General features: G+C 37.0%; 1 protein-coding gene across 3 annotated transcripts; it reads left to right on the forward strand.

The window, feature by feature from the left end:
• The first annotated feature begins 347 nt into the window (after positions 1 to 347).
• Positions 348 to 3,137, forward strand: LOC107805331 (pirin-like protein At1g50590). Of its 3 annotated transcripts, XM_016629360.2 has the most exons (6): positions 348 to 514; positions 705 to 754; positions 823 to 861; positions 980 to 1,008; positions 1,795 to 1,961; positions 2,335 to 3,137. In XM_016629360.2, the coding sequence occupies exons 1-6, from the start codon at positions 429 to 431 to the stop codon at positions 2,837 to 2,839; spliced, it is 876 nt and encodes a 291-aa protein (XP_016484846.1). In that variant the 5' UTR covers positions 348 to 428; the 3' UTR covers positions 2,840 to 3,137. The 3 variants fall into 3 exon arrangements, with proteins under 3 accessions (XP_016484846.1, XP_016484847.1, XP_075098417.1); XM_016629361.2 differs by lacking the exon at positions 823 to 861; XM_075242316.1 differs by lacking the exon at positions 705 to 754.
• The last annotated feature ends 16,973 nt before the right edge of the window (positions 3,138 to 20,110 follow it).

A 20,110-nucleotide genomic window follows, 5' to 3' on the forward strand; every position in this document is an offset into this window, starting at 1 on the left:
AATTCATGGATAGTGTAAGATTTTGTTATGGATAATTTTTAAGAAATTAAAAGCTACAAAACAATGTATTAAAACAATTTACGCCGCGATACTTGAATTAAGAACAAAAGCCTTGTTCTGAGAAATAAATAAATGAGAGAACAGGTAAACGCTGGGGCAGTGTGAATTGAATGGGGATTGGGAAGTAGATTGGCAGAGGTACATCATGAAAACGCTAGGCTGACGTGAGAATAAAATATCTCAGTGGGTCCCATCCTCTCTTCTTTTGACTTGCCAATTTCAACTAACGGATCCCCCCCCCCCCCCCCCAACAAAATTCTTTGTACTATAAATTGGTACAGAAACCTCAGTTAAACTCAAATAACAGACAAGTTTCGAAGTATTGGAAACTTTGCACAAAATAGACATAATAATTAATATCAGTAGAAATGGCGCCGCGTTCTGTTGTCAGGAAATTTCTCGCACGGCCTCAGCATGAAGGACTTGGTGCTGTTGTTAGAAGAAGCATTGGAAGGTACGTACATTTATTTTTCTCTTCTACAAACAATCAGGCTCGAAATTAAAGAGGGTTACGCTGGAATATATATAACGTCAAAAATAAATACTCCTATATAATAGATGATGATGAAGTCCGATCCCTCAGTGAAATTCACATTTCTGTAGATTAAAAGTTTTTATGAGCTTATCAACAAATCCTTTCTCAGGTTCGAGTTGAGATACTTCGACCCTTTTCTTGTTTTGGATGAATTCTCAGGTAAGTTTTTTCTTTGGTCGGATACTTTTATTAAATTTGAAGACATTTTCATGTGAAAATTATTGCAGTTTCTGCTCCTGCTGGATTTCCTGATCATCCACATAGAGGTCACATTCTATATAATGATTCATTTTCGGTCAAATTAAAGTCGATCCATTCTCTTCAGTTTTATGCTAATTTAGCAATTTCTTCTTCACTAATGCGCTCTTTTTCTGAATTTTACAGGCTTTGAAACGGTCACCTACATGTTGGAGGTATATATATATAACATTCACTCCGTTTCTCCCTTTATTCAAAAACCCAATACATAGATATTCCATTTGTAGTTGTGGATTGTCAAAGGCTAAACTAATGATGATTACTAGTATATTAATTTGAAGGCAGTAGTTGAGCAGATGTGATTGTCTAACTTCTAAGAAAGCAACCCATGCTACTTGTTTACGATATATATATCCGGTTTAGTTCTAGCTGCTAATGCATGTTAATCCTATAAAATAAGTCTATTATTTCTTATTGAAGGTAAATATCAAGATTAAATAGCTGGAAGTTTCATGCCGTGCATATTACTCAATTTGTTTTATTTTACAAGACACTGTTGCTTTTTTTAACATGTTGTAAAAGGAATGACTGTTTTCTAACTCTTTAATTTTAAACTTTAAAATTTATATTTAGTGACATGCCAGAATCTTTTTTTACCGTTTTTAAACTCCGTTTTCGGACAAACACCACGCAATATAGAAGGAATTAAATGCAAGGAGTATTTGTTTACAATACTATATTTGAAAATGGCACAAATAAAAAAGGTGATGCATTTAGTAGTGCAAATATTTCTTGAAATTCATTTAAATTCTATGGGGGTCAGTATCAACTTTTGTGGTGGAGCAATATAAGTAGACGATGATGGCTGATACTCATGCTTCTTCTAGAAGATTTTATGCTAATAATTAATAGAGAAAATTGGTTAATTCTTAATAGGATTCTTAATAGGTTCATAATACTAGTTGAAAAGCAATTAATTAATGTTCTCTTTTTGAGACCAGGGTGCTGTGACGCATGAAGATTTTGAAGGACATAAAGGTACCATTGAAGCTGGTGATTTACAGTGGATGACTGCTGGAAGAGGAATTGTTCATTCTGAAATGCCTGCTGCTGACGGAACTCAAAAGGGTTTACAGTTGTGGATTAATCTCTCCTCCACAAATAAAATGTAAGCAAATCCTTCTATTTAATTATTAAAATAGTTAAACCTCTGTACACTAATGATATTAAAGAATTAGTATCTGTATATTAATGTCCATTGTCCAAGGGCACCTTGCTATGAGTTGCAAGTGGGATGAATATATGATTACATCAAGTGAAACATGTTTTGTTTTTCCTCTCGAGATTGGACGATAGAGTGAACTTAATGCTAATCATAACGTAGAGACAGATTTAAAGAATTTCAATATTTTGACTATGGACATAAAATTTATTTATGTGAAAGGTACTAAAATCTCAACAAAAATTAAATACGAAATTTATTACTCATCAAAATTTAAATTCTGAAATCGTCAGTCATAAACCATACTTGTGTATGACAGGATACAGCCAAAGTACCAAGAGATATCAAGCGAGGAAATAGCAGAAGCAACAAAAGATGGGATAAGGGTGAGAATTATAGCAGGGGAGGCACTAGGAAAAAAATCATCCATATACACAAGGACTCCAACAATGTATTTGGATTTCACTCTAAAGCCAGGAGCGCATTTGCAGCAACCAATTCCTAAGTCATACAATTCATTTGTATATGTATTAGAAGGAGAGGGCATTTTTGACTCAAGAACATCACCAACATCAGCACATCATTTACTTCTTCTAAGTGGCTCTGGTGATGAACTTGAGGCATGCAACAAGTCCACAAAGCCACTAAGGTTTATATTAGTGGGTGGTGAACCATTAGGTGAACCAGTAGCACAATTGGGGCCTTTTGTCATGAATACTCAACAAGAAATTGACCAAACTGTTGAAGATTTTGAGAATTATGCCAATGGTTTTGAAAAAGCCAAGCACTGGAGATCTGAAGCCAGAATTGGACTTGACTATTAGTGCTGCAAGTAGTTACATATAGCGGCGGAGTCAGAATTTTCACCAAAGGACTTCGACATTTACTATATAAACATAAACAAATTTAATCTTGTATATAGCGAAGGAGGTTTAAATGAATCCCTTCCGCTCCTCTAGCTCCGCCCTGCTGACATCAATCGTTATTGATTCTTTTGTTATTCTTCCTATTTTGTTGTGTAGCTTTCGTAGTCCATTTGTTTTGACATAAGAGGGAACATCTGTTCTCCATATCACCAAAGCACCCCATTTTCATAGGAAATGATAAGGGCTCATTTTGGCATGTTCCCCACTGTACAATGGATTCATCATGTTGTTCTCTTGTTGTTCTCTTTTTTATTTTAAAAAAAATGACGGAGCATTAAGTTAATTAGTTATTCTTAAATGTTGAAGAACTCAACTGAATTTTTGGGGTCATGAATAAGAAAAAAGAAATGGCTCTTTCTGTTCTTTATTTGTTTTGATAAATGTAAACTTTGCAAGCGTGTCACTCTATTACTCAAAAATAAAATTAAGAAAAGTGATATCATTATTGTTATGCTGCAATATAGAAGAGCGTTCACAATGATTTGCCTATCCATGTTAGTGCTCTCTAACATTAAGCAATTGATTGTCAAACAACGATCCTTCCTTAATAAACGTCTCGGATTTGTGTTTTGAGAACGGAGAAGGTCCTAAAAAAAAGATTCTTCCACTATTAGAAATTCTTTAAAGTTGTCCCTCGTTATACCGTTGAATATAATAAAAAAAACTACCATTATACTATTCAGACATATATACCCTTCTTTGACGGACTGGACACGTGGCACGCATCCAAGGCTCTTGGTCCATCTTAGACTCGACCCGCCCCATTATCCCAAGACCCAGAACCTAACTCTTTTGTTCTTCCACCTTATCCCCTCCATTCCGTTCTTCTTCCACACTAGCAGCTCCTATCAGTTGCAGTTGCAACCTCAATCCGGGGTTGGAGATCTTTCCTTCTGAATTTCACAAGTTCATTGCTACTTTCACTCTTTGTCGGGTCAACAAGCAGACTTATATATCAGTCCAAGCACTACAAAATAGCTTCAAAGCAATTTAGTTATCAGTCAAATTGAATAAAATTTGTGGTCTTAACCTTTCAAATATTTTAAGAGCATAATAATATGTCCACGTTATACAATGCATTGGGAAGTATAAACTAGCGACTGAATTGGAGAAACCACTGTGATGGAATCTACCATTATGTTATTTTTTAGATTTTTAAAGTAAATAAATAATTGTCGTCATAAGTATCATTCCGGTGTTCAAATTTTGAAATTTTGAAAATTCTTCATCTGAATTTACAGTATTCATGTCTCTCGGCTACAGAGTATTTCAAGCAATTAGGAGAATCCAAAATGTTCAAGGTAATTGTCAAATGGAGGTGGATGAATAAAAAACAAAGACGATGAAAGAATGTTTTCTATGGTGGTCATGGTGGTCTAATGGTGATGGAGGAATTGGTGAGTGGTGAAGGAGGAGCTCCTAGTGTGGCGGCAGCGTTTGGAGTTAGGGTTAGTGTATGGGTCAAATGATTATGTTTTCTTGGTTCTGGGTTCTGGGTCTTGGGTAATTGAGCGGGTCGAGTCTAATTTAAAATCAGAATGACCAACAGCTTTGGACGCATGCCACGTATCCAATCCGTCAAAGAAGGGGTATATGTGTTTGAATAGTAAGACGGTAGGGGTTCTTTTGATCCAATATAACAAGGGGTAATTTTAAATAATTTTTAATAATAGAGGGATATATCAGGACCTTTTCCGTTTTGAGAATGAAATCCTCTCTTGTGGGGATTACTAATGAAGTATTTAACCCGTAAATACTAGTTTAGGAAATTTACGAGTTTCTCCTTATTCTAAATTATCGTGTTTATGCTTGCCTAAGCCGAAGGTCTATCATCGGAAATAACCTTTATATCTGCACAAGTTATGAGTAAGGTCTACGTACAGACTACCCTTCCCATATCCCACTTGTGAAATTATACTGGGTATGTTTTTGTTGTTGTTCTCCTTCGCGGAAGCGGAATCACAGCAACCACGACTTGTGTCACAGTCGTTAGGAATTCTCACAAAGGCGGATGAACTCTTTTTTTTCACAACTTCCTAATTCTCTAGATGCAGAGATTGAATATTAATTATGTAAAACCTTAGACGTTCTTTTATGATGAAAACCATGTTCTTTTCAACACATATAATGGTGTTTTTATAGGGTAGTACTAGGGCTTTTAGGAGGAAGACTAGCTAATAGGTTTGTATTGAATAAAATTTATAGATTACAGGTGTACGCCTCTCGAGTAGACACGTGGTAGTGAAGACAGATAGGTGACAAGTCAACATATGATTGATACCGGGCACAGTCATGTGTTCCGTATTGCATAAAATTTGAAGGCATCAAGATCGGGGAAGAAAATTTGTAAGTTAGGTACCGGTTGGAAAATGCAGCATTAAAGGATACAGAAAATCATAGTATTTATTCTCAAATGTTATGCAGCCATCAAGAACGGTTTTAAAACCGAAGAAGAAAATCCAGCAAAATTGTGAAGAAGAGAGAAGAGGGGGACGATGCTGAGAGAGAGAGAAGAGATGTGGGGAGCGCTTATGTTTTCTAGAGAAAGTGAGAGTAGGGTTAAAAAAAGTAAAGTAAGGTGCTAATTGTTTAAACCGGGTAGTAAAAGTAAAATATGGCTATTTAAAGTTTTGATCTTATATGGGCTGCCATTTTAGTTAAAACATTACAAAATTATGACATAAATATCTTTAAGTGGCATACAAGTCGTCACGCTTTTAGACCGGTCCAAAGTACTATAGAATAAATAAAGAGAAATTTTCAGAAATTACTATTGTTTAGTGTATATTAACTTCCTGTAGCTACCATATACATAATTACTTCCTATAGCTATTATTCAATTCTTACGGTAGTGTATTCGCGTTGATGTATTCATGAATACAGCAGCAAAAAGCGCCTAAAAACCATGGTAGTCCAGCTGTACGCGCATGTATTCGCGCCATGTAAAATGAATACAGTAGCAAAAAGTGCCTAAAATCAGGGCAGTCCAGCACGTGCATGTATTCACATGTATTCGCGCTACTGTATTCATGAATACAGCAGTAAAAAGCACCTAAAATATGGGCAGTCCAGCTGTACGCGTATGTATTCACATGTATTCGCGCTGCTGTATTCATGAATACAACAATATAAAGCGCATAAAATCAGGGCAGTCCAACTGTACGCGCATGTATTCATATATATTCGCGCTATGTATTCATGAATTCAGTAACGACAATCACTCTAAAAATAGGTATGTCCAACTGTCTAAGAGAGAGGAAAAACATAAATAGTGTATTTCATGCCTCAATGGCAGGGGCAGATCTATGTAGGGGCTTGGGGGTGGTACGCCACCCGGTTGCTCGAGTAAAATCGTATATATGTACTAGTATTTTTCTTAAATATTGAACATATATAAAGAGTAGTACCCCAAGTAACAAAATGATTGTAGGTGCTATGGTTAAAGCACTGAAATTCCACATGAAATACCCAGGATCGAGACTCTGTTGAAGTCCTAGTTGTTTTGTTGTTATCTTCTTTCTTTATGCTCCTTCTTTTAAATTCTTTTAATTTCTTTACACCTCTGTTATTTACTCTATTTTGTACAATCTCCTTTTTATTATTTATTTAAATTGTATATTTGCTTCCTTTTTCTTTTTCTAGATCTTCATTTTATTTGAATGTGATTTTAATCATTTCCTTTTTTTATCTATCTAATGTTATTTTATTAATTTTAGAAACTAGAGTGATGCATCAAAGACGTAATATTAATCGAGCTATACGTAGATTGAAGTGATGTATTTCTTAATTTAAATTTTTTTTTTAAAATATTTTTTAATCATATTAATCGAATTTGAACCTAGAGAATTAGACCGAATTGGATATAACTTATTCGATTTTGTGATCACATATTCATTTATGCATAAAACAATCTTTTAAATTGAATTGAATTAATTCAAAATGGACAGAACCGTACCGAATTAATAAAAAATGGATCGAACCGACTAAATGTACACCCAAGTTCAATCTCTTCACTATGGTCGGTTTGCATTAAAAGCAGTGGCACCAGGGACATTCATCGATTTTTTATAAGCGGTGTCAAAATTTATAAAAGAACGAGAATAATAACTTTAATTATCATACTTCTACACAAGAAATAACTTTAGTGTATTGGTTTTGTTGAGTCTTAAGTCAGAAAAGTCCTGAATTAAATTCTACTTCATCACAATTTTTAACCGCATAGATTCTCTCAAATATTTGCAAAAAGAAAAAAAGAGGTGCTAGTTGAGGTTTGAACCTCTGACCTCTTAGAGCAAAATCAAGCACATAACCAATATACCAAGAGACAAATTATGTCAAGTGATGTCATTTTTTTCTACTTATCCGCTTCCTCACAGTATTAATACATATATTTAGCAAAAGAATTCACGAAGCGGTGTCGCCTGACATTGCTTCGATAAATGTGCATTCGCCCCTGAGTGGCACCCGTAACCATCAAATCCTGGATCCGCCTCTGCTCAATGGTAGTATATACCATAAATACTTATTTTGCTATAAAATATAAAAGATAGCTATAGAAAATAATATTTTAAAATAATTTTGGTTTATAATAAATAGGGTGCATACCTTTGATATATGAGGTACAATTTCCATAAATAAACTTTTCACATTATAGTTACTCTAACTAATGAAATAGCCTCATTCACGTAATATCATCAAGTGATGGTTTATGTCTTTTACCAAAACAATGTTGGTTCCCGTCACTTTGAAACAAATGGTTAAAGTAGTCTAACATCATTAATTATGATCATTAATCATTCTTTCATGAACAAACTAAAGTTTATAGTATTTTCCTATCCTTTTTGTTGTCCATAGTATTTAATCAAGTTTTCAAAGAAACTTTGGTATTTGCAGTGAATTGCAATATTATAAAACATGGCTATTTAATATTGTCCAATTAAAGACACTTTACCACAGAGTAAAAGAATTAAAATATTAAGTCTTTGAAGGCCAAAGAAAAAGGATAATGCATAAAATCCCCCGAACTATACCCGAAGTTGCTACTATCATTAATCATTACACCTTTATTGCTGACGTGGATCACTGCGTTAGAACAACTCCTTCAAGCGCGTGAGAACTTAAAAAAATGGGTTCTAACCTATACGAAATGGCCATGTGTCAATTCCAAAGCTGATTTTCAAGAGTTGTTCATCCCCATCTTATCACCCATTTTCAAGAGCTCCAAATCTAATATTTGGTGTCAAAATTCGACAAAAACTCGGCTAAATCCGCACCAATCAAACTCAAATTTCATCTACAACTTCACAACATCATCATCATCACACCCCAGTGATCAATTTGGCCAACAACCAAGAATTTTGACAAATCCTTTTTCTTGTTCTTTAAGCCTTTTCAAGGTTCAACAATGGTGGATTCGAAATTCTTTTTTCATTTTCGAATCTGTCACGACCAGAAATTTCCTCCTTCGGACCGTGATGGCGCCTAACATTTCACTTGCTAGGCAAGCCAACGTTAGAATAATATTAACCAATTTTTAAATTATTAATACTCAAGGAAACAAAAGCGGAAGCAAAGTTTAAAATATAGTGAATAATCCATAAAAACAACGGTGTGTAAATACCATCCCAGAATTGGTGTCACAAGTGCACGAGCTTCTAGAATAAATACAAATAAGGTCTGAATAAAATAAAGTTGTCTGAAAATAAACACACAACTAAAGTAAAATAGACGGGGACTTCAGAACTGCGGACGCCATGCAGTTATACCTCAAGTCTCATCTGGCAGCTGAAATCCGAGCAAATCTATGGTACTCCGTTGGGACCAACTCCAAAATCTGCACAAGAAGTGCAGAGTATAGTATCAGTACAACCGACCCCATATACTGGTAAGTGCTGAGCCTAACCTCGACGAAGTAGTGACGAGGCTAAGGCGGTTCACTTACATTAACCTATACGCAATATTAGTAACAACAACAATAATAGAAATAAATCAGGTAATTCATTTATAATAATTGAAGGCAATTCAGCAGTCATAACCAATTATCGTTTTCATTAATTCTGTTGCAGCGTGCAACCCGCTCTCACAATATGTTCACATTCAGTTATGTTGCGGCGTGCAACCCGCTCCTCCAATATATTAATTTTAATCAAGTCTGTTGCGGCGTGCAACCCGATTGCGGCGTGCAACCCGATCCTCCAACATATATATATGTATATCGACTTTTAAATAAGTATGTTGCGGCGTGCAACCTGATCCTCCAATATGGACTTTTCATAAGTCTGTTGCGGCGTGCAACCCGATCCTCCAATATGAACTTTTCATAAGTCTGTTGCGGCGTGCAATCCGATCCTCTAATATACTCATTATAATTAATTTTGTTGCAGTATGTAACCCGCTCCTCCAGTATATTCATTTACCAATTCTTATAGAAGAAATTTTTTCAATAAATGCAACAATTAATATGAAATTATAAGACAACAAGCATACAATAATTATGATTTAATCATGAAACAGACAAGATCAAATAGCAAATTATTATAGAAATCAAGGAGAAAATAGGTATTTTAATATTTAATATGCTAAATGTCAAATAACAATTAAGACACATAATTTAAGTAGTATGTAACAATTAATGCAGGAATTCAAGAATTAATATTTGGCAAAGAATAGGAAAGAAATAATTATTATAATAATTAATTCATGATTTAAAATAATTTATAATTTTTCAAGTAAGCAAGCAAACAATTAATTTGACGACGTATAGACACTCGTCACCTCGCCTATACGTCGTTCGCATGCAATTCACATAATAATTAAATTAAGGGTTCTATTCCCTCAAGTCAAGGTTAACCACAACACTTAAATTAATTTTGTCTCTGAAAGCTTCAAATCTATTCACAAACAATTCAATATATTCAATACTAATCATAAGAATTAATTCCATATGAATTTACAAATTTTTCGGATAAAATTCGAAATTCATTAAAATATTCGACAGTAGGACCCACGTCTCAAATCCCGAAAAAACTCACGAAATTCGAACGCCCGTTCCGCTACGAGTTCAACCATAAAAAAATTATCCAATTCCGATGTCAAAATGGACCTTCAAATCTAAATTTTTCGCTTTTGGAAGTTTTTTGAAACATCTGATTTTTCTTCCATAAATTCAAGGATTCGTGATATAAACGAGTATGGAATCATGAAATATAATCAATTTAGGATAATGAACACTTACCCCAATGTTTTCTGTGAAAATCGCCCAAACTTTCGCCTTAACCGAGCTCAAAATGACCAAAATGAGTAAAAATGTCGGACTCTTCAATATATACACTGCCCAGGCATATCCGCACCTGCGATGCCTGGACTCGCACATGCGAGAAAATCTCGCATCTGCGAAATGGGGCTGCCAGGCAAGGCCTCGCACCTGCGGAGGAAAAATGCGCACCTGTGCTGACCTCCGCTTCTGCGATTATTGTGTCCGCTTCTGCGGACACGCGGGTGCGTGCAGGTTTCCACACCTGTGGAATTTTTTCCAGCCACAACCGGGCGCATCTGCGATCGAAGGCTCGCTTCTGCGAGCTCGCACCTGCGGTCAAAAATCGGCAGGTGCAATTACACCAGAAGGCCAAATTCCAGATTTTTGCTTAAGTTTAATTCTTGTTCCGATTTCGATTCGAGTCACACTCGGGGTACTTGGGACCCCGTACGAATATACCAATAAGTCCCTAACATAATACGGACTTACTCGGTGTCAAAAATCACGTCAAACAACGCTGAAATTATAATTCACACCCCGATTCGAACTTTGAGTTTTAAACTTTTCCATTTGCAAATTTCGTGCCAAAACATATTAAATGAATCCGGAATGACTTCAGATTTGGCACACAAGTCCTAAATGATATAACGGAGCTATTCAAATTTTCAGAATCGGATTCCGGCTCCGATATCAAAAAGTCAACCCCGTGGTCAAACTTGAAAGTCTTTAGCCTTTAAATTGCTAGTTCCGTTAAATGGTCATAACTTGAGCTAGGAACCTCCAAATTAAATTTTGGGCATATGCCCAAGTCCTAAGTTATGATACGGAGCTACCGGAATTGTCAAAATACTGATCCGGGTCCGTTTGCTAAAAATGTTGACCAAAGTCAACTCAGTTGAGTTTTAAAGCTATATTTCACATTTTAATCCATTTTTCACATGAAAATTTTCCGAAAAATTTTACGGACTGTGCACGCAAGTCGAGAAATGATAAATGGTGCTTTTCGAGGTCTTAGAACACAGAATTACTTATTAAATTTAAAGATGACATTTTGGATCATCACATTCTACACCTCTAAAACAAACGTTCGTCCTCGAACGGAGTTAGAAAAAAGTACCTGAGTTGGTGAATAAATGTGGATATTTACTCCGCATGTCCGACTCGGACTCCCAGGTAGATGCCTCTACCGGCTGACCTCTCCATTGCACCTGAACTGAAGGATAACTCTTAGACCTCAACTGTCGGACCTGTCGGGCTAGAATAGCCATCGGCTCCTCCTCGTAAGTCAAATCTTTGTCCAATTGGACTGAGCTGAAATCTAACACATGGGACGGATCACCATGATATTTCCGGAGCATAGACACGTGGAACACCGGATGAACCGCTGATAAATTAGGTGGTAATGTAAGCCTGTAGGCTACTTCACCCACTCTTTCAAGAATTTCAAAGGGTTCGATATACCTAGGACTCAACTTGCCCTTCTTTCCGAACCTCATTACACCTTTCATAGGTGAAACCCGAAGTAATATTCTTTCTCCAACCATGAATATAATATCACGAACTTTTCGGTCGGCATAACTCTTTTGTCTAGACTGAGCTGTGCGAAGTCGATCCTAAATAATCTTGACCTTATCCAAGGCGTCCTGTACCAAATCGGTGCCCAACAACCGAGCCTCTCCCGGTTCAAACCAACCAACTGGCGTCGTAGTCAAAGCGGTCTTGAGACTCTGAAAGCTCAACTCACACTCATCTGACCATCTGAATGGGATACCTTTCTGGGTCAATGGGCTTGCTATAGATGAAAACCCTTCCACGAACCGACGATAATAACCTGTTAAACCCAGGAAACTCCGGATCTCTGTAACTGAAGTAGGTCTAGGCCAATTTTGAACAACCTCAATCTTCTTAGGATCCACCTTTATGCCTTCTACCGATACAACATGTCCCAAAAAGGCAACTAAGTCTAACCAAAACTCACATTTTGAAAATTTGGCATATAACTGATTATTCTTCAAGGTGTGAAGCACACTTCGAAGATGATGCTCATGCTCCTCTCCACTGCTGGAGTAAATCAAGATATCATCAATGAATACAATCACAAATGAATCCAAATAAGGCTTGAACACCCGATTCATCAAATCCATAAATGCTGCTGGAGAATTTATCAACCCAAATGACATCACGAGGAACTCGTAATACCCATATCGAGTCCGAAAAGCTATCTTAAGGACATCAGATGCCCTAATCTTCAACTGATGGTAACCAGACCTCAAATCGATCTTCGAAAATACCTTGGCACCCTGAAGCTGATCAAATAAGTCATCAATTCTTAGCAGCGGATATTTGTTTTTGATAGTGGCTTTGTTCAACTGCCGAAATCTATACACATCCGCATATAGCCATCTTTCTTCTTTACAAATAATACTGGTGCACCCCAGGGCGAGACACTGGGTCTAATGAATCCATGATCAAGCAAGTCTTGTAACTGTTATTTCAATTCTTTAAACTCCGGCGAGGCCAAACGATATGGTGGAATAGAAATGGGCTGAGTGCCCGGAACCAAATCAATACAGATGTCAATATCTCTGTCGGGTGGCATCCCCGACAAATCTGCAGGAAATACTTCTGGAAATTCACGAACAACTGGTACTGAGTCCACAGAAGGAGCATCCGCACTGGGATTGCGAATATAAGCCAAATAGGCTAGACACCCTTTCTCTACCATACGCCGAGCTTTCATATAAGAAATAACCATGCTGGCAGAATGACCAGGAGTTCCTTTCCACTCTAACCGAGGTAACCCCGACATGGCTAGAGTCACTGTCTTGGCATGACAATCCAATATAGCATGATAAGGTGACAGCCAATCCATACCCAAGATGACATCAAAATCTACCATATCAAGAAGTAGAAGATCCACACTAGTCTCAAGATTACCAATAGTAATTACACACGAATGATAAACATGATCTACTACAACAGAGTCTCCCACCGGTGTAGATACACACACAGAAGCACTCAGAGAATCACAAGGCACAACCAAATATGAAGCAAAATAGGAGGACACATAAGAATAAGTAGATCCTGGATCTAATAAAACTGAAGCATCTCTATGGAAAACTGGAATAATACCTGTGATCACAACATCAGATGACTCGGCCTCAGGCCTAGCTGGAAAAGCATAAAATCGGGCTGGGCCCCACCACTATGAACTGCGTCTCTGGGACGGCCTCTAACTGGCTGGCCTCCACCTCTAACGGTCTGACCTCCACCTCTAATGGCCTGACCCCTACCTCTAGCTGGCTGAGCAGGCGGTGAAGCAACCGGTGCCGGTATGATGGCACGAGAATCTTGCCGAGATCTGTTACTCGCCAATCTAGGGCAATACCTCTTGATGTGACCAATGTTTCCACACTCATAACACTCATCCTGATGTTGTGGCTGCTGAAGCTGAAGCTGACCCAAATGGGCCGGATAACTGCTGTAGTAACTCTGGAGTGGTGATGCACTGATAGGAGCTGAATGTGCACTAAATACTGGCTGCCCAGAGTAAGTCATAATAGGATCGTGACTCCCTGATGCACCGGGAGATACATGAAGTGCTGAATGAAACGGCCTGGGAGGATGGCCCCTACCAAAATTACCTCTGCCTCCAGACGAGGCACCACTGAAACTACCGAACTGACGAGGCCTCTTATCGGACCTCTGCCCTCTCTCCTGTGCAAGAACCATCTCGATCCTCCTTGCGATATTAGCAGCCGCCTGAAAAGAAATCTCACTTCCGGTCTCCTTGGCCATCTGAAGTCTGATAGGGTGAGTGAGTCCCTCAATAAACCTCCTCACTCTCTCTCCCTCCGTGGGTAGTAAAAGGAGAGCATGATGAGCCAAATACACAAAACGGGACTCATACTGAGTAACAGTCATACTGCCCTGCTATAAACGCTCAAATTGCTTGCAGAATTCCTCTCTCAGTGTGATAGGGAGGAACTTTTCTAGAAATAGCTGAGAGAACTGCTCACATGTAAGTGCAGGTGATCCGACTGGTCGGGTCAATGTATAATCTCTCCACCACCTCTTGGCGGAACCCATCATCTGAAATACAGCAAAATCAACCCCATTGGTCTAAACTATACCCATGTTTCGCAGCACCTCATGGCAGCGTTTAAGATAATCTTGTGGGTCCTCAGAAGGTGTACCACTGAAGTGAACTGGAAAGAGCTTGGTAAACTTATCCAGTCACAATAAGGCCTTAAAAGACATGGCGGGCCTATCACCGATCTATGCCGCAACAACTGGCTGAACTACCCCAACTGGCGGGGCTGCTGGAGCCTGATTCTGGGGAGCCATCTGCTCCGGAGCGGGAGTAGTGGGAGTTTGTGCTCCTCCCCCAGCCTGTGAGACGGCTGGTGCCACTGGAAATGTACCATTCTGGGCCACGCCCTCCATAAGACTTACCAAACGGACTAGAGCGTCCTAAAGTACTAGAGTGGCTATGAATCCTTCCGGGACCTGAACTGGTCCAACTGGTACATTCTGAACTGGAACCTCCTCCTGAAGGTCCACCGGAGTTTCTTCAACAGGTGCAGCTGCTCGAGCTCTAGACTGAGCTCTACCTCGGCCTCTAGCACGACCTCGACCTCGACCTCTACCCCTGGCCAAAGTTGCCACTGGGGGTTCTGGTCCCTGACCATCAGTAGAGGTATTACGTATTCTCACCATCTGCGAGAGAATAAGCGTAGAATGGTTCAATCATAGATGATAGAATAAAATTGCATGACAGAATAAGAAAGAAGTGATATTGTTCCTAAACTTCATAGCCTCTGAGAGATAAGTACAGACGTCTCCGTACCGATCCTTCAGACTCTACTATGCTTGCCCGTGACTCGTGAGACCTATGTAACCTAGTGCTCTGATACCAACTGTCACGACCCGAAATTCCCTCCTTCGGACCGTGATGGCGCCTAACATTTCACTTTCTAGGCAAGCCAACGTTAGAATAATATTAACCAATTTTTAAATTATTAATAATCAAGGAAACAAAAGCGAAAGCAAAGTTTGAAATATAGTGAATAATCCATAAAAACAACGGTGTCTTAATACTATCCCAGAATTGGTGTCACAAGTGTATGAGCTTCTAGAATAAATACAAATAAAGTCTGAATAAAATAAAGTTGTCTGGGAATAAATACACAGCTAAAGTAAAATAGACGGGGACTTCAAAACTGCGGACGCCATACAGTTATACCTCAAGTCTCCTCTGGTAGCTGAAATCCGAGCAAGTCTATGGTACGCCGCTGGGACCAACTCCAAAATCTACACAAGAAGTGCAGAGCGTAGTATCAGTACAATCGACCCCATGTATTGGTAAGTGCTGAGCCTAACCTCGACGAAATAGTGACGAGGCTAAGGCGGTTCACTTACATTAACCTGTACGCATTATTAGTAACAACAACAATAATAGAAATAAATCAGGTAACTCGTTTATAATAATTGAAGGCAATTCAGCAGTCATAACCAATTATCATTTCCATTAATTCTGTTGCAGCGTGCAACCCGCTCTCACAATATATTCACATTTAGTTATGTTGCGGTGTGCAACCCGCTCCTCCAATATATTCATTTTAATCAAGTGTGTTGCGGCGTGCAGATCCATCCCTCAATATATATATATATATATATATATATATATATATATGTATGTATATCGATTTTTAAATAAGTCTGTTGCGGCGTGCAACCCGATCCTCCAATATGAACTTTTCATAAGTCTATTGCGGTGTGCAACCCGATCCTCCAATATACTCATTATAATTAATTCTGTTGCGGCGTGCAGCCCGCTCCTCCAGTATATTCATTTACCAATTCTTTTAGAAGGAATTTCTCCAATAAATGCAATAATTAATATGAAATTATAAGACAACAAGCATACAATAATTATGATTTAATCATGAAACAGACAAGATCAAATAGCAAATTATTATAAAAATCAGGGAGAAAATAGGTAGTTTAATATTTAATATGTTAAATGTCAAATAACAATTAAGACACATAATTCAAGTAGCATGTAACAATTAATGCAGGAATTCAAGAATTAATATTTGGCAAAGAATAGGAAAGAAATAATTATTATAATAATTAATTCATGATTTAAAATAATTTATAATTTTTCAAGTAAGCAGGCAAACAATTAATTTGACGACGTATAGACACTCGTCACCTCGCCTATACGTCGTTCACATGCAATTCACATAATAATTAAATTAAGGGTTTTATTCCCTCAAGTCAAGGTTAACCACGACACTTACCTCGCTTTGCAAATTCCAATCAATTATTCAACCACAACTTTTCCTTTTAATTTTGTCTCTGAAAGTTTCAAATCTATTCACAAATAATTCGATATATTCAATACTAATCATAAGAATTAATTCCATATGAATTTATAAATTTTTCGGATAAAAATTCGAAATTCATTAAAATATTCGACTGTGAGACCCACGTCTCAAATCCCGGAAAAACTCGCGAAATCCGAACGTCCGTTCCGCTACGAGTTCAACCATATAAAAGTTATCCAATTCCGATGTCAAATGGACCTTCAAATCTAAATTTTTCGCTTTTGGAAGATTTTTGAAAAATCTTATTTTTCTTCCATAAATTCACGGATTCGTGATATAAACGATTATGGAATCATGAAATATAATCAATATAGGATAAGGAACACTTACCCCAATATTTTCCGTAAAAATCGCCCAAAAATTCACTTTAACCGAGCTCAAAATGACCAAAATGAGTAAAAATGTCGGACTCTTCAATATATACATTGCCCAGGCATTTCCGCACCTGCGGTGCCTGGACTCGCACATGCGAGAAAAATCTCGCATTTGCAAAATGGGGCTGCCAGGCGAGGCCTCGTACCTGCGGAGGAAAAATGTGCGCCTGCGCTGACCTCCGCTTCTGCGGACGCGCGGGTGCATGCAGGTTTCCGCACTTGCGAACTTTTGCCCAGCCACGCCCGGGCGCATCTGCGATCGAAGGCTCACTTCTGCGAGCTTGCACCTGCAGTCAAAAATCCGCATGTGCGATTACACCAGAAGGCCAAATTTCAGATTTTTGCTTAGGTTCAATTCTTGTTCCGATTTCGATTCGAGTCAGCAAGTACCCCGTCCGAATATACCAACAAGTCCCGTAACATAATACGGACTTACTCGGGGTCAAAAATTACGTCAAACAACGCTGAAATTACAATTCACACCCCGATTCGAACTTTGAGTTTTAAACTTTTTCATTTGCAAATCTCGTGCCAAAACATATTAAATGAATCCGGAATGACTTCAAATTTGGCACACAAGTCCTAAATGACATAACGGAACTATTCAAATTTCTAGAATCGGATTCCGGCTCCGATATCAAAAAGTCAACCCCGTGGTCAAACTTGGAAGTCTTTAGCCTTTAAATTGCTAGTTCCGTTAAATGGTCATAACTTGAGTTAGGAACCTCCAAATTAAATTTCGGGCATACGTCCAAGTCCCAAATCACGATACGGAGCTATCGGAACTGTCAAAATACTGATCAGAGTCTGTTTGCTAAAATTGTTGACCAAAGTCAACTCAGTTGAGTTTTAAAGCTATATTCCACATTTTAATCTATTTTTCACATGAAAACTTTCCGAAATATTTTTTACGGACTGCGCACGCAAGTCGAGAAATAATAAGTGGTACTTTTCGAGGTTTTAGAATACAGAATTACTTATTAAATTTAAAGATGACATTTTGGGTCATCACAGAATCTCATCTACAACTATGAATTTAGAATAAATTCAGTACTTGAATCTCAACTTTAAAACTTCAATGACGTCCAAATATACTCAACACCTCTAATAATTTTTCAAGTTCATACAAAAATAATTATCCTTTTCATTTTTCTAAATACAAAATAATATTTCTATTACATTTCGGATTAAAAAGAAAAGAAAAAGGAAGAAAATGAAATACATTTCAAAAAATAAAATAAAAATACTCAATTATATGTGGGAGTGCGTGTATTTCACTGCTTGCCAAATATTTGGTTCTCTATGCCACGTCAGTACTTAGGGTGATATTTATTCCACTTTAAAAAAGTTTGGGGGTGGGGGAGGGAGGCTAATAGGACCTCCACAAAGGTAAGGTGTGTCGTGGCAACTTCGGGTATAGTTCAGGGAGGTTTTTATGTATTATCCCAAAAAAAAAAAAAAAGACACTGCCACTATAATTTTCAGGAACCCATAAAATAAGACAGAATTTCTCAATTCAATCTTCTCACTTTTAAGAAAACAACTCCCTTTTTTTTATTTATGTCGGTCAACAGTGAACAAATTGAGTCCCAAAAAATAATGTCAAACAGATTAAACGATAACAATTGTCATTGCCTTAGTTGCACTATAAAAAATCGCAGAACACAAGTAGCAAAGGTGACTAGAAAACAAATAAATCTGACTCTGATACCAATGAAGAATTAAATCAAATACATAATTTGCAAGATTATTGTATTGATTCACTAGTCAAATAATTCAATCACATGTTAATACACGAATTAAACTATAAAATTTACAATCTATTGTCGTACCTTGTTACAGATACAATTTTAATAACTTTTAGAGAAGAAATCTTTACAAGAATCTCCATAGAACTTCACCAACTTTTTGAGAGAAGAACAATGAATATTACGGAGAACGAGAAGAAAGAACGTTATTCTGAGTCTCATTCACAGACTTTCTTTTACTAGCATAACCATTGTGTCTACTTTCCTTATGAAAATATAATATTAAATATATATATCAAATTATATATTTACCTATTTTTTTAATATGGATCTGGATTGACCCACATGGATGACCCGAATCCAGTTCCTTCACAACTCCTTCTCACTCTTCAATATGTTTTTGTTTTGCAACATACAATTTAAACTCCATCTTATTCTTGATGACATTTTTGTTCTACTTATTTTCTCATTAAGCTCCGTGTTCAAAGTATATGCTACTAGTTTGTATCAATCCTCGAAGGCTCAAGATTGAGATCTTTTCGATTTATCACTAGTTTGCCATTATTTATTATAGTAATTCTCGTACATTCTATCCATAATTTGACTCCCATCCATAATTGCCATTATTTACTAAAACAAATCTTATTCTTGATTGTCCGTCATTTCCTAGGGGTGTCAATGGATATTTAAAAATTGACTAAACCGACCGAACCGTACCGCACTGAACCAATTTTTAGGTTTCTTTTAAAAAACCCGTAGGTTTTTATATAAATCTATAACAGTATCGATAATTAGGATAAGTTTTTTATTTTACAAAAATAAACCGAAAAATACCAAACCGATATATATATATATATATATATATATATATAGTAAGTTTAAAAATAATAAAGCAATAAATTTTTCTTTGGACCTTGGAATTATGAAAACGGTTATAAGTCAACGACTAAATTAACTCAAAATATTAATTCCTAAACCTATTATGCTACTCCTACTTAAACTAAGTTATTTTCACAATCTTCATTAGCAAGACACAAAGTATTTTAATAATTATGGGTAGCAAACTACAATGTATTGAATATGTTTCCTTTCATATAATCTAGATTTATTTTTTTGAATATTTAATCTTCTACAGACTTTATTCTTGAGTCTCAGCTTGGTTAATATCTTTTCACTCGTGTGATTTATATTTTCTTTATCTTTGCTCAATTTCTTTTACGTTGCTGTAGAATAGTTGATGGATCTATACTCTGGCCATCTTTTATTTTTTATTTTTTAATTTATCACCCTTTAAACAGTAAAAATGTCTAGAAAGTTTTGCTAAGTCTTAAAAAAGAACATATGTTATTGCATTCTAGTTCTACTGGTGTCTTTTACATGACATTTAAAAAAATACCGAA

This window comes from Nicotiana tabacum, chromosome 21 (genome assembly GCF_000715075.1).
Source record: "Nicotiana tabacum cultivar K326 chromosome 21, ASM71507v2, whole genome shotgun sequence".
In the NCBI taxonomy this organism is placed as follows: domain Eukaryota; kingdom Viridiplantae; phylum Streptophyta; class Magnoliopsida; order Solanales; family Solanaceae; genus Nicotiana; species Nicotiana tabacum.

Bases quoted from the DNA above. Each gene is read 5' to 3' on its own strand.
- LOC107805331 (XM_016629360.2), top strand. From the start codon at position 429: ATGGCGCCGCGTTCTGTTGTCAGGAAATTTCTCGCACGGCCTCAGCAT. The intron at 755-822 runs GTAAGTTTTTTC...AAATTATTGCAG, and splicing joins TGTTTTGGATGAATTCTCAG to TTTCTGCTCCTGCTGGATTT. The intron at 862-979 runs GTCACATTCTAT...TGAATTTTACAG, and splicing joins TCCTGATCATCCACATAGAG to GCTTTGAAACGGTCACCTAC.